This window comes from Bombus vosnesenskii, unplaced genomic scaffold, assembly GCF_011952255.1.
Source record: "Bombus vosnesenskii isolate JDL3184/JDL3185 unplaced genomic scaffold, Bvos_JDL3184-5_v1.1 scf7180000013694, whole genome shotgun sequence".
Taxonomy (NCBI): domain Eukaryota; kingdom Metazoa; phylum Arthropoda; class Insecta; order Hymenoptera; family Apidae; genus Bombus; species Bombus vosnesenskii.
In genome coordinates this window covers 9,125-24,327 of record NW_022883187.1, presented here as the reverse complement: position 1 = coordinate 24,327, position 15,203 = coordinate 9,125, and the positions used below count along the sequence as shown (strand labels likewise).

The 15,203-nt window shown below is 33.5% G+C and overlaps 1 protein-coding gene across 1 annotated transcript; it reads right to left on the bottom strand.

The window, feature by feature from the left end:
• Positions 1 to 13,696: 13,696 nt before the first annotated feature.
• LOC117238886 (luciferin 4-monooxygenase-like) lies at positions 13,697 to 14,892 on the bottom strand. Its single transcript, XM_033504093.1, has 2 exons — positions 14,620 to 14,892; positions 13,697 to 13,854 (listed from the first exon to the last, which is right to left on the bottom strand). The coding sequence occupies exons 1-2, from the start codon at positions 14,882 to 14,884 to the stop codon at positions 13,697 to 13,699; spliced, it is 423 nt and encodes a 140-aa protein (XP_033359984.1). The 5' UTR covers positions 14,885 to 14,892.
• Positions 14,893 to 15,203: the final 311 nt, after the last annotated feature.

Here is a 15,203-nt window from a genome sequence, read left to right as displayed (position 1 = left end):
CTGGAGTTTTCTTAATACGTGTAGATCTCCTAGTGGTGTTTGAGCTTTCAGTACTACTATCATTTTCATCTTCCCTACCTTCTAACTCTTCCTTATCCATACCATCCAATGAATAGTTATCTTCGCTATCATTTCTCTCATCTGCCTCTAATGAGTTTTCCTCAAAACCGATACATTTAGTGTCTGTCTCTATGACCTCTACATGTCTAGCTATTGTTATTTTCCCACCTAATAAGACTCTGTATCCTACTTCACTATATCATAATAGAATTCCCATATCTGCCTTCTTGTCCCATTTGGAAACTCTTTTTTGTTCTGGCCTTCTTACAAAAACTTTACTTCCATATAGATGTAGATTTTTAACACTTGGTTTTCTCCCGAAGAATATTTCAAAAGGTGTCTTTCTCTCTATAGTATTCGCTAATATTCGATTTTTCAAGTATACCGCTGTACGAACTATTTCCGGTCAGTACCTTTTATGTACTTTCGCTTCCGCTAACAAGCAACGCGCCATGTCCATCACTGTTCTATTATGCCTTTCCGCTCTCCCGATTAATTCATGTACGTATGTTGGGCAATTATTTATTCTTATACCTGTATCCCTAGCAAATTTATAAATTCGATTATTTAAATCTTCTTTACCATTATCGCATCTTAATATTTTTAACCTCTTGCCCGTTAAATTTTCGGCTTCATTTACGAATTGTACGAAAGAATCAAAGACCTCATCTTTTGATTTTATACAATAGATCCTAGCTATTTTACTATAATCATCGATAAATGAAATGAAATATTTTTCTCCATTGAATCCGGTAGTCTTAAAGGGACCACATACGTCCGTATGAATAATTTCCATTATTTCCCTAGTCTTAGTTCGATTATTTTTGAAAGGTAACTTATGCATTTTGCTTTCTATACACACCCTACATTTCAAAAGTTCCTTTTCAAATTCATTCGGTATGCCAGTCACTAGCTGCTCTTTACCCAAAATCTTTAAGTATTTAAAATTTACGTGTCCTAGCATCCTATGTCATCTTTCCTTTTTACTCATACCATTACGTTCGGCGCTATTTACTAAGTGCTTCTTCCCTTTCAATATACTTTTTATTCTATATATCCCATTCTCTTTGAACGCTACAGCTGTAAGTTTATTATCCTCATCTATTACTTTCGCAATATTTCCTTTGGAAATAACCGTATTCTTATTGTCTGTTAGTTTACCTAAACTAATCAAATTTGCGGACATTTCTTTCGCGTAAAATACTTTCCTCATATTTATTTTATTTTGTTTTCCGAATGCTTCAAAATAACTTATAACATTCCCAACTTTTGTCGCTTTTATCGGTCTATTATCGCCTAAATATATATTTACCGGTTCCTTTAGGTCGATAGATTTATCAGAATAATTTATATCATTAATTATGTGATCGGTACAACCGCTATCTAATAGCCACACTATTTCGTACTTACTTATTTCATTCGTCTCACTGCTGTTTGCTGCGTGCGCCGTTGCTATCCATATGCCTGCTCTTGAGTTTCCATGCTCGCCCGTGCCGGTTGTTGATTGACGATGAAAGTCTCCACGTCCCCTGCTCGTATTGCCTTTGTTCCCTCTTCCTCTGTTTCGACCACGTGTTGGCCCATGCCAATAGCCGTTACTGCTTCCCGCTTGGACGCCATTTTGACACTCTCTCGCAAAGTGTCCTAATCTTCCACATCTGAAGCATCCTTCCTTTTTTGCAGAAAAGGCGTTGGTTTGCCTTTCTCCTCGATTGGATTTATTTTTCTTCTCTGCTATTTCTATTTTATTTTTCACATACGCTACCGTTTGATTCTCTTCTTTCAATGCGTCTATTATGTCCGCTATGTAGCTGTATTCTTCGGGTAACGTATTCAGCATGTAATTCAGCTTTTCCCTCTCACTTACTTGTGCGCCCGCACTTTTTAATTCGTTTATTAATTTTTCGAAATCGTTATAGAATGATGCTGAATCACTGTAGTTCTCCAGTCTTATGTTTTCCAATCTCCTTCTGCATACGATCTGCAGTGCCGTCGACTTTTTCAAGTACATTTCATCGAACCATTTTATTATATCATACGCCGTTTTTCCTTCCCTAACATACTCCAATTGTCTGTTCTTTATTGCACATTATATTTATCACCTTCAAATCCTTTTTGTCCCAGTCTTCATCGTCTCTTTCGTTCTTCATTCTAGTTGTAACAACCTCGCATTCCTTATATTTGAGAAACATCGTGATTCTTTGCTTCCACATTCCATAATCCTCACCATCGAATATAGGTATCATGATTCTCGATCTTTCCATATTAATTGATTCTTCTTTTTTTTGCTTTTCTCACTCAATCGTTCCTACGTGCTCGAAGTACATTTTTCCTCTGAAAGTTTTTTTTTCGTTACTGAAAACTCACTCGCAAGATCGTAACCACTCACTAAATATCTTGCAAAACTAGTAACCACGCTCTGCTACCATGCTAAGGAAATTCGAGGATTTGGAAATACAAATAATTGACTATATTTCACACACAATAGCTATACGTCTATATTACACTCTGAAGAACGTCTTGCACGCACGCTTGTCGCCAACCGACTATCCAGAATCTCCTAACGGCAGTCTTTTGTCTCAACTAAGACCTGGACGCCCTCTGACCCTTACACACACACTCTCATGTACAGTGTAAATGTATCACTTCCCTAACAGTGTCCTTGGGTAGGACGGTCGAGATAATGCGGACGCGATCTTGGTTGTCGTCAAGTCGCGTGTAGGAGATGAGCTGCAGGTGTCATGCAATGAGTTACGCGTGACTCGCGACGAGATCGGCGTTCGAGTCGATGCGATCTTCTCCGTCGGCGGAGTCTGAATAGCGTTGCTGTTTAGATTATTATTGTTTCCCTGGAAACTGATAGACGTGTTGATGCAATATTCTGGTGGTTGTGAATTCGCCATGGTGGGTACTTTATCCGTGGGCCCTTGTGGCAATGGCGAAGGTGGCGTCATCGCATTATGTCCCGCGAAATGATTCTCCGGTAATTTAAGCGAAGCAGTCTCGCGAGCTGATTCGTCGTTGGTCGATTGTGACGTCGTAGTTAGTCGTATGTGGTTTAACTGATTGGTTACTCGGAGTACTAATTTTTTGTACTCGTCTGCTATTTCAAGGCCGCGCTCGCTCGCTTCCTCGTCTATGCTCACAATCTCGTTTTAAATGACGCGGAGTTCCGTCTCATAGATTTCCAGACGATTTTTGATTTGGATAAACTTGGCCTCTCGCGGAAAGCCGGATTGTTCGATTACGTCCAGTTTTTTTGATAAGCTTGTAAAGTGGCCGGTATATTGGCCCCGGCGTCGACGCAAGGCGGCAAGTTCGTTTCCGGTTCCCATTATTTGTTATATAATTGAGAATGGAGTGGTTATAACTTACTTCTGTTGACGATTGTCCAGTTGCGGCAGGAGGCTGCGTGGTTGCCTTTCAACCACCGAATTATACCTCTTCAAGGTTGACGGCCCTTGACGTTACTGACCTCGCTGGGGTGGTAACGCTTCCGCTGCTGGTTATGTTGGATTCACGTGGCACTGTATGATAGTGGGCGTCACTGGTGTGCACTTTTCACTTTACACTGAATCCGGCTCGAAGGACCAAATGTTACGACCCTTCGCGGAGAGACGCGGTCGCGAGGAAAACGTGTCAGCGAGAGGCGTAAGTTCTCGCTACGATTCGGTTAATCGACGCCGCGAAATAGTCGTTCTCCTGTTTCGGTTAAGATAACAGAGGTGGTCAAATGAATATGACACAGTATAGTAAGTTATATATCACCGTTTATTCTAACAACTTGTAAAGAAGACAGTTACGCTGGTGCGTATGTACGAGATGAGTGAGTGACTGATCCACGGGTGTATTCCCGGTCAAAGGATGTAAAATCAGTGTGGTTCGGAGAGGATGCTGTGACGAAGGAAAGCTAAGGATGGGTGTGTCTAGCGCACGGGGCCATCGGATTTGTTGGTGACGATTTCAGTTAAGAGAGTGAGGGAAATAGGCTTCGTTGTTAATTGGTTAAACGAAGGGTCTTAACCGCCCTCGAGAGAAAGTGGTTAGTGGGAGGAAAGTTGCATCATACGTGAGAAAAACTTCCCTTGTCAAGCCGTAGTAGACAAAGGTCTTTAGAAATGCTTCGGAAACAGACGTTTGTTCAGTTTGAAGGACCTCGACTAGGAAATTCCTCAGATTTATGGAAGGTACTTGAGACTATTGAGCGTACGCACTGAGTATCCGAAGACATCTGGTTGCCATCTTGCCCGCGGTGTGTGGCCTGGGCTAGGTAGAGTATTACGCGACGTAACAAATTACGTCGGTTCGGAAGTCGTATTACTAGATACTTATATTCACAGATTTCAATTCACTTATCCATTGATTGGTGTTAGGACAAATGAGGAACTTGGCATGTTATTAAATTAACAAATAAAATGTATTGTTCCTGATAAATGGTACGCAGAATAGTATAGGAAATAAAAGACTGGTTTATATTACCGTTCAAGTGACTGATGGTAGGAAAGCAGTGATGGAACATGAGGCAACGTAATATAAAATTGAATCCCTGAGTATAGCATGCAGATAATACTTTGAGTGTTGACGGAGGACAAAATTATGCACACTCCTTTTTCAATTCCGAGGAAATACATCAGCGATGAGTCAGTTGTCAAAACACGATGGAAATTGCTCATTGTCAATTGAACAAGTTTGATATAATTACAAAAGCTTAAGATTTAACTTGAAATTTTTTTGAAGAAATTTATTTTTATTATACCTGATGTCAAGCGCGGTATTAAGTATCATGCTTTTATAACTATTGTTTTAAATATTTTTGTGTTGAAATAATGTCGTTTGGGTGTCTGTTTTGTACTGGAGGAGTACCCGAAATAATTATACTCGTCGCGTACAGCTAAACAGCTACAGGCAGTTGTTTGTATTCCTGGAACGCGTTGGATTCGTGTTTGCATGGTACGTTGATTGGAATGACTTAGAGGTGGGTTACTGGGGGTGCGAGTAATTATGTTTCAGCCAGGATTGGATAGAGAACGCGTTTAATCGACGTTTAAAGATCCGCTTAAAATACACATGCTCTGGTAGTTTCTAATTGGATCGTTATAGATGTCGTATACTTTCTGCTAAATCCGTTTTTGGGAGACATTAAGTTGAAAAAGGTCATATTTTTAAAGAGGGGGAGAGAGGTGGTATGCATTGGATAAAGGTAACAATTTTATATGAAGAATAATTATTGTAAACATTGAATATAATTGGGGAAAATTGAGAAACTGGTGCAACTTGTTGTATTATAAGCTGCAGGCTTGGTGCTGTGTCTATCTCTTATCACTTTAATACAATGGATGAGACATTTGTATGGTGTTTTTTGATAATGGAAAACGTGTTCGTGCTGTATGTTTTGCATTCAATAACAGGAAATGGTTCTGCAATTTCAGTGATTCAAAGTACTTGCAGTATAATGATAAGCATAATACAATATAAATTTGCATTTCATCCGGCTTGTTGGAATGCAACGATATCAGTCGCATGCGGATAGAGTGTTTGATCGTACAGATTCTTCCATTCGTTGCCCAGCGCCATCCCCACCAGCGTGCGTTCGTGAGATGCACCACGGCAGTTAGCACGTGCATGCTTTTTCAAAAGACGCCGGAAGAAGCGTGAGGATATGGATGGAACATTCTAGATGGGCACGTCGAGAAGCTACTAGAAGGTTCTGTGCCACATGTGACGCCACACAGACACCCACACAGGTCACACTCATTACCGCATAGAGAGTGGGGCTCTAAACCTTTTCAAGGGCCATGGGTCACTAAGCCAGTCTGTGAATAACTAGCCAACTGTCTACATTCCAGAACGCACATTTATAACTCTCGAAATAATTGTTTAATAAATATCATATTGTATTATTTCAACATAAACATTGTGTCTTCCACAGAATATTAATCCTAATTCCAAGATTAAATTCTAACACGGCTACTGACGGAAATACTTGTTTGACAATGGAACAGATCATTGCTAAGAAAGGAAAAAACGAACAGATTGTGTATCTATAATCTATTCCAAATTAAGATCATCGTTTCACGTTTAATATTTTAGATCTGCAGAAGGTAATTCACATTTCATTGTGATGACCGTATACACTGAAGCTATATCTGACCTTGCTATTTTTTGTTATTTGTGAAAGTATGTAGGATGTATAATAGACAAATATAGGGAGGATACAAATAGTCTCAACTCTTCTGCAGAAGGAGAAAGAAAAATAAAGGGTGATAAGGAAATGGGCATACCATACAAATAATTTCAATATATAGTCATTTTAAGCATGCTAATGAAAGCATGGTAAGCATGGTAGTGTTCAATCGTTAGAAATATGTAATACCCAAATATGAAATTTGTATTATTTAAGTGTTTCAAAATGTTGGGTATTCCTGGGTGGACACTTATAACTTTTGCTTTGGAAGTTGAAGAAAATTACATTTATGACGTGAATTTTGTAATAAGCCACCTGCTCTATGAGAAAGTCATATTGCGAAAGGCATCTAAACAAGTATGTATTTTTTAAATATTATTGCTTTTATTACACTCACAAAAAAAGAAATAATGTGGTGTTAATACAATGAGTCATAAAATGTTCAAATGCGTTGCGTCAAAATTTTTATGACAATTTTTATATTTATAAAAGCTTTGTCTTGTTTTAATTACATAAGTACATGATAGTTGTAACAAATTTTTGTTCCATCAGTTTTCCGGCAGGTAAAAATCAAAATATACTCATTGAAGTCAAATGTTTTTCAGATTGAAAATTGCAAATTTAATATAATTGTTTTACGGATTCAACAGTTTTCTCTTAGGTGGAATAATTACTTAAAACATATTACTTGTGCTTTTGATACGCTGAGAACCGAAGAAGATCTCGTTGATGTAAATTTAAGCTGCGAAGGAAAAAGGAATAAGAGCAGACAAACTGCTATTATCTGCATGTAGTACATATTTTAGAGATTTATTTAAGGTAAAGTGAAATTAAGAATTTAATAATTTCTTACTGTTAACATATATTTTGTAAATGATACTTATTCTATTTTACGATAATCCATGTCAGCATCCTGTTGTAATATATAATAATAATGTAAAATTCGATGATTTGGCTGCATTGGTTGATTTTATGTATCAGGGAGAAGTAAATGTAGTTCGAGAACAATTGGCTAGTTATTTAACAACCGCTGAACTGCTTGCTGTTCAGGGCCTTGCCGATGGTATAGGAAAAGATAATGATAGTTTAGTAGAGGTATGTTTTTCAAAATTGTTAAATATGATTAGATATTTTCTGCTTAAATTAAAGTAATACAATTGTATCACGTTAAACTGTGTTTCGGGATGACATTTTTATATGACGCAATTTTATTTGATACTAGTGCTTCAAAAAAATAATTAGAAGTCAACAGATCTTGTTGATATATTTGATTTGAACGTAATTTAGTATATTATTTTTACAAGATTTATGTTCCATATACATATACATTTATTTAGTTACTATTCTCTGCTTATTTCATACGAATTTCATAGTCTACAGCCTACTTTATCTATTATGTGTGTAACTTAAAATCATTGGAATAATTATTCTTGCATCAACGTTAATGTACGTGCCAAATAATACGTGCAGTACACCTTCATACGTGTTGAAGTGGTTACCACTTCTAAGAAAACTCTACATCTGGTCCTTTTTAGTTTTCTCAAGCACTGAAGCCAACGACAGCGCGTAGACAAAAGACTGCGACGAAGTCAGGCCATAAACAGTAGACAGGCGACGTTGGCTTCGGGGTTTTTCAGTTATTAGGTAACACAGCTAGCGTGCGGATCTGGACCAGCTCAAATGGTATTTTTACTTAATACACTTCTATTTAAATATATTTTCTACCTTACAATTTATCCACGTGTTTTCTCTGTTTACACACCGAATAACCTCAACATATAGTATAATGTTATACCGTATTACATTATATAGAGTAACGTTATAACGCAGGACGTTCCGCAGAATAACGTTATAACATATTACGTTATACCGTATAACATTATAACGTATTACGTTATAAAGAATGTTATATAGTATAACGTTACACCGTATTACATTATATAGAGTAACGTTATAACGCATGACGTTCCGCAGAATAACGTTATAACGTATTACGTTATATAGTATAACGTTATAACGTATTACGTTATATAGTATAAAGTTATAACGTATTAGGTTATATAGTTTAACGTAATAACGTATTACATTATATAGTATAACGTTACATAGAATAACGTCATAACGTGTTACGTTATATAGTATATTTTATAACGTATTATGTTATATAGTATAACGTTATAACGTATTACGTTATATAGTATTACGTTATGACGTATTACGTTAAGTAGTAAAACATTATAACGTACTACGTTATATGGTAAAACCTTATGACGTATTACGTTACATAGTATATCATAATATGAAATATCGTTATAACGTATTACGTTTTATAGTATGAAGTTATAACGTATTACGTTATATAGTATAACGTAATAACGTATTACATTATATAGTGTAACGTTATAACGTATGACGTTACATAGAATAACATTATAACGTATTACGTTATATAGAATAACGTAATAACGTATTACGTTATATAGTATAACGTTATAACGTATTACGTTATATGGTATAACGTTATAACGTGTTGCGTTTTATAGAATAACATTATAACCTATTACCTTACATTGTATATCGTCATAACGAATAACGTTAGGCAGTGTAGCATTATAACGTACTACGTTATATGGTATAACGATATAACGTATTACGTTATACAGTGTAACGTTATAAAGTATCTCGTTATACAGTGTAACGTTATAACGTATGACATTTCACAGAATAACGTTATAACGCATTACGTTATATAATATAACGTGATAACGTATAACGTTTTATGGAATAACGTTATAACGTATTACGTTAGGTAGTATAACATTATAACGTATTGCGGTATACAGTATAACGTTATAATGTATTAGGTTAGGTAGTATAACATTAGAACGTATTACGTTATATATTATAACATTATAGCGTATTACGTTATGTAGTATAACGTAGTAACGTATTACATTATATAGTGTAACGCTATGACGTATGGCGTTACATAGGATAACGTTATAACGTATTACGTTATATAGTATAACGTAATAAAGTATTACGTTATATAGTATAACGTTATAACGTTATAACGTATTACGTTAGGTAGTATAACATTATAACGTATTACGTTAGGTAGTATAACATTATAACGTATTACGTTATATAGAATAACGTTATAACGTATTACATTATATAGTATAACTTTATTAGGTATTACGTTAGGTAGTATAACATTATAAAGTAATATGTTATATATTATAACATTAAAACGTATTACGTTCTGTATTATAACGTTATATAGTATAACGTAATAAAGTATTACGTTATATAGTATAACGTTATAACGTATTACGTTAGGTAGTATAAAATTAGAACGTATTACGTTATATAGAATAACGTTATAACGTATTACATTATATAGTATAACGTTATAAGGTATTACGTTAGGTAGCATAACATTATAACGAATTACGTTATATAGTATAGCATTATAACGTTATATTGTATAACGTAATAACGTTTTACCTTATATAGTGTAACGTTATACCGTATTACGTTATATAGTATAACGTTATCACGTATTACGTTTTATACAATAACGTTATAACGTATTAGGTTAGGTAGTGTGACGTTGTAACGTGTTACGTCATATAGTATAATTTTATAACGTATTACGTTATATAGTATAACGCAATAACGTATTACGTTATATACTATAACTTTATGACGTATTACATTAGATAGTATAACGTTATAACGTATTACGTTAGATAGTATATCGTTATAACGTGTTACGTTCTATAGTATAATTTTATAACGTACTACGTTAAGTAGTAAATCATTATAACGTATTACGTTATATGGTATAACGTTATGACGTATTACATTACATAGAATAACGTTATAACGTGTTACGTTATATAGTATAATTTCATAACGTATTATGTTATATAGTATAACGTTAAAACGTATTACGTTATATGGTATAACGTTATAACGTATTACGTTTTATAGTATAACGTAATAACTTATTACGTTATATAGTGTAACGTTATAACATATGACGTTCCACAGAATAACGTTATAACGTCTTACGATATACGGTATAACGTTATAACGTATTGCATTTTATAGAATAACGTTATAGCGTATTACATTATATGGTACAAAGTTATAACGTATTACGTTATATAGTATAACGATATAACGTATTAGATTATACAGTGTAACGTTATAACGTATGCCGTTCCGCAGAATAACGTTATAAAGTATTGCGTTATACAGTATGACGTATTAACGTATGACATTTCACAGAATAACGTTATAACGTATTACGTTATATGATATAACGATATAACGTATTACGTTTTAAAGAATAACGTTATAACGTATTACGTTAGGTAGTATAACATTATAACGTATTACGGTATATAGTATAAGGTAATAAAGTATTACGTTATATAGTATAACGTAATAAAGTATTACGTTATATAGTATAACGTTATAACGTATTACGTTATATAGTATAACGTTATAACGTATTACGTTAGGTAGTATAACATTATAACGTATTACGTTATATAGAGTAACGTTATAACGCATGACGTTCCGCAGAATAACCTTATAACGTATTACGTTATATGGTATAACGTTATAACGTATTACGTTTTATAGTATAAAGTTATAACGTATTAGGTTATATAGTTTAACGTAATAACGTATTACATTATATAGTATAACGTTACATAGAATAACGTCATAACGTGTTACGTTATATAGTATATTTTATAACGTATTATGTTATATAGTATAACGTAATAACGTATTACGTTATATAGTATAACGTTATACCGTATTACATTATATAGAGGAACGTTATAACGCATGACGTTCCACAGAATAACGTTGTAACGTATTACGACATATGGTTTAAAGTTATGAAGTATTACGTCTTAGAGAATAACGTTCTAACGTATTACGTTATATAGTATAATGTTATACCGTATTACATTATATAGAGTAACGTTATAACGCACGACGTTCCACAGAATAACGTTATAACGTATTACGACATATGGTATAACGTTATAACGTATTACGTCTTAGAGAATAACGTTCTAACGTATTACGTTATATAGTATAACGTTATACCGTATTACATTATATAGTGTAACGTTATAACGTATGACGTTCCACAGAATAACGTTATAACGTCTTACGATATACGGTATAACGTTATAACGTATTGCATTTTATAGAATAACGTTATAACGTATTACATTATATGGTACAACGTTATAACGTATTACGTTATATAGTATAACGATATAACGTATTAGATTATACAGTGTAACGTTATAACGTATGACGTTCCGCAGAATAACGTTATAAAGTATTGCGTTATACAGTGTAACGTTATAACGTATGACATTTCACAGAATAACGTTATAACGTACTACGTTTTATAGAATAACGTTATAACGTATTACGTTATATATTATAACATTATAACGTATTACGTTATGTAGTATAACGTAATAACGCATTTCATTATATAGTGTACCGTTATAACGTATGGCGTTACATAGAATAACGTTATAACGTATTACGTTATATAGTATAACGCAATAAAGTATTATGTTATATGGTATAACATTATACCGTATTACATTATATAGAGTAACGTTATAACGCATGACGTTCCGCAGAATAACGTTATAACATATATCGTTATACAGTATAACTTTATAACGTATTACGGTATAAAGAATAACGTAATAACGTATTACGTTATATAGTATAACGTTATAACTTATGACATTACTTAGAATTAAGTTATAACGTATTACGTTATATGGTATAACGCTATAACGTATCACGTTCTATAGTATAACGCTGTATGGCATAACGTTATAACGTATTACGTTTTACAGTAGAATTTTATAACGTATTACGTTATACAGAACAACGTAATAACGTATTACGTTATATAGTATGACGTTATAACGTATTACGTTATTTAGTATAATTTTATAACGTATTACGTTAGATAGAATAACGTAATAACGTATTACAATATAGAGTATAACATTACACCGTATTACGTAATACAGTATAACGTTATAACGTATGACATTACATAGAATTAAGTTATAACGTATTACGTTATATGGTATAACGCTATAACGTATTACGTTCTATAGTATAACGCTATATGGTATAACGTTATAACGTATTACGTTTTATAGTATAACGTCATATCGTATTACGTTATATAGAATAACGTAATAACGTATTACGTTATATAGTATAACGTTATAACGTATTACGTTATATAGTATAACGTTATAATGTATTACGTTAGGTAGTATAACATTATAACGTATTACGTTATATAGCATAACGTATTACGTTATATACTATAACGTTATATGCTTTAACTTTATGACGTATTACGTTTTACAGTATAAAGTTATAACGTATAACGTTATATAGTGTAACTTTATAACGTATTACGTTTTATAGTGTAAAGTTATAACGTATCACGTTATATAGTATAACGTAATAACGTATTACGTTATATAGCATAACATTATGACGTATTACGTTAGATAGAATAACGTAATAACGTATTATGTTTTATGGTATGACGTTATAACGTATTACGTTATATGGTATAACGTTATAACGTATTACGTTTTATAGAATAACGTTGTAACGTATTACGTTAGGTAATTTGGACGAAAAACTTACATCCGGCGGAAGCGTTGCCACACCGGAAACGATCTCTCTCACGCTGCTGAAATCGCAATTTGGCACCATTGGATGCTTCGCAAGACCAACTAAAACTGGAGGGACCAATGGTGTATGCGTAATTCTGTATTTTTCTACGGGACTGATTAACGTTTCTAACTCGAAATTTCGCATTATGTACACAGCTGCACCGCAACTTATTGCCGTATTCATCATTCCGACCGCATAACCGTGGAATAATGGCAAGAAAACTAGTATTCGGTCTCCACGTCGAATATCCATTGATTCTGGGGCACTTCGATTAAGAACAAAATGCAATTGAATCGAATATTTATAATTTCAGCTAGAATGATAAGAGTTAAGAAGCACAACAATAGAGAAAATATTATATAGTTGATTTGAATAAAGAATGGTTTGTTAATCATATAAAACGAATAATATATATTTAAATTTAGCATAAATGAAAAATAAATCTCGAAATATATGTGTGGTCTTAGATCAACCGGATACATTGTGTATATTAATTTAATATATTTACCTTAGAGTTTGGATGAAAAGTAACAAATTTCGATGAGACAACATTACTCCTTTCGGAAGGCCTGTTGTATCGCTAGAACATAAAATAGCTGCCATTCTTTTCCTGTTATGATCTATCTGCACCGGTGAAGACGCATAGAGATCCGTGATACTTTGATATTTTTCCAAAACCTTGTCTCATGTTATTATATTTCCATCAAGAGGTTTATCATCCAATTCGATTAATTTCATATTCCAGCTTACAGTAGATGCAATTTTCGCCAAAATGTTTTCAGTGCGTCGCGATGCAAACAACACCCGTGGCTGATAAATTTCCAGCATGTGCGTAAATTCTCCTACGTAAAAAATTGCATTAGATATGATTAAATAACGCATATGCTGCATCGCGTAACTTAACCACTCCGCGTAACAAGGTGACAGTTTTACAAAAGATCTAGAAATATTCGAAGAGCCTTACAAAAGCTTTTTCCGATATCCGTCTCCGCAAGGAAAGGCTGAAACAACTTTCTTTGAAATAACATATTTTTCGTAGAATGTTTACTCTGAGAAGATATTCGGAGTAGTTAAATACAATTTAATCGTATACGATTAAAAATTAGTATTGTTTGTATCTCTAAAAGGTGACGGAGTAACGCATATTGAGAATATAAGTGATTATTAATTTCCGCATCTATATACACAATATTTAACAATTTAATATTAACAATTATTGTTTACACTACATTATAAAACTTGGTGTTAGAGTAAGTACTGTTTCTAGATTTTTATTGTTAATTCTGCAAATGTAATGTAAATAAATTTAGTCTTTAATTAAAGTATCTAATTTATGATCTCTGTTTCTAGTAGTTGTAAAATTCTATAATAAACTCGAGGCAAATAATAAAGTCGAGGCTCGATTTCATTAACTTATATATGGCATAATCAGTGGAGTTATCAGAAACATGCAAGTTTCCAAAAAAGAAGAGCAAATTTTTCTTTCCACTTTTTACGTTCTGCCTTCGTTAAATTTCTATAATATTAAACACGCACGTACTTTTAATTAAATTAATTTCTTTGTTATTATAAAATAATTCGTAAAAGCTGCTTGGAGAATATCTTACTTTCTGTATATGCTGGATTCAACGGTGCAAATATAGCTCCGATAAATAACGTGCTACATATCGATACCACGTAATGTGGATGGTTTTCAGCTGCAACGGAGATTCTGTCTTCCACCTTGATTCCATAATTTCTCAAAGCAACAGATAATATTGTGCTTTTTTCGAGAATATCCTTGCATGTGTAGTGTTTACCAGTTTGAATATCTACCTGATATAGTAACATGCAAGTATTACAATATAAAACATAGTAATCAAAATGAATCATTTGTATTGTCGTTTCTTGCTCTTTTTATATAAAAAAATCTATCTTGTTTAAATTGAGACTGTTGATTACTCTGACAATGTACATGCTAATACAGCCATCTGTAATCGCAATATGCGGGTCGCTTATCTAGAACGAAACGTACCAGGTCGTTAATTGTTCGTTGCAACGGTAGTGTCAAGTATTCCATCCGTAAGAAAAGCTTATTTTCTGACGAAAATTAGAAGGACTGTAATGTCTAATTCAAAATCAGTACAATCACGAGACTACCTCAGCTTTTTAACTTTTAATAAAATCTCTAATATGGACGTCAGGAAATGAT

Coding starts and splice junctions, on each gene's coding strand:
- LOC117238886 (XM_033504093.1), bottom strand. CDS start 14,884: ATGATTCATTTTGATTACTATGTTTTATATTGTAATACTTGCATGTTA. Junction 13,855..14,619: donor GAATCCAGCATATACAGAAA/GTAAGATATTCT, acceptor TTTTTTACGTAG/GAGAATTTACGCACATGCTG.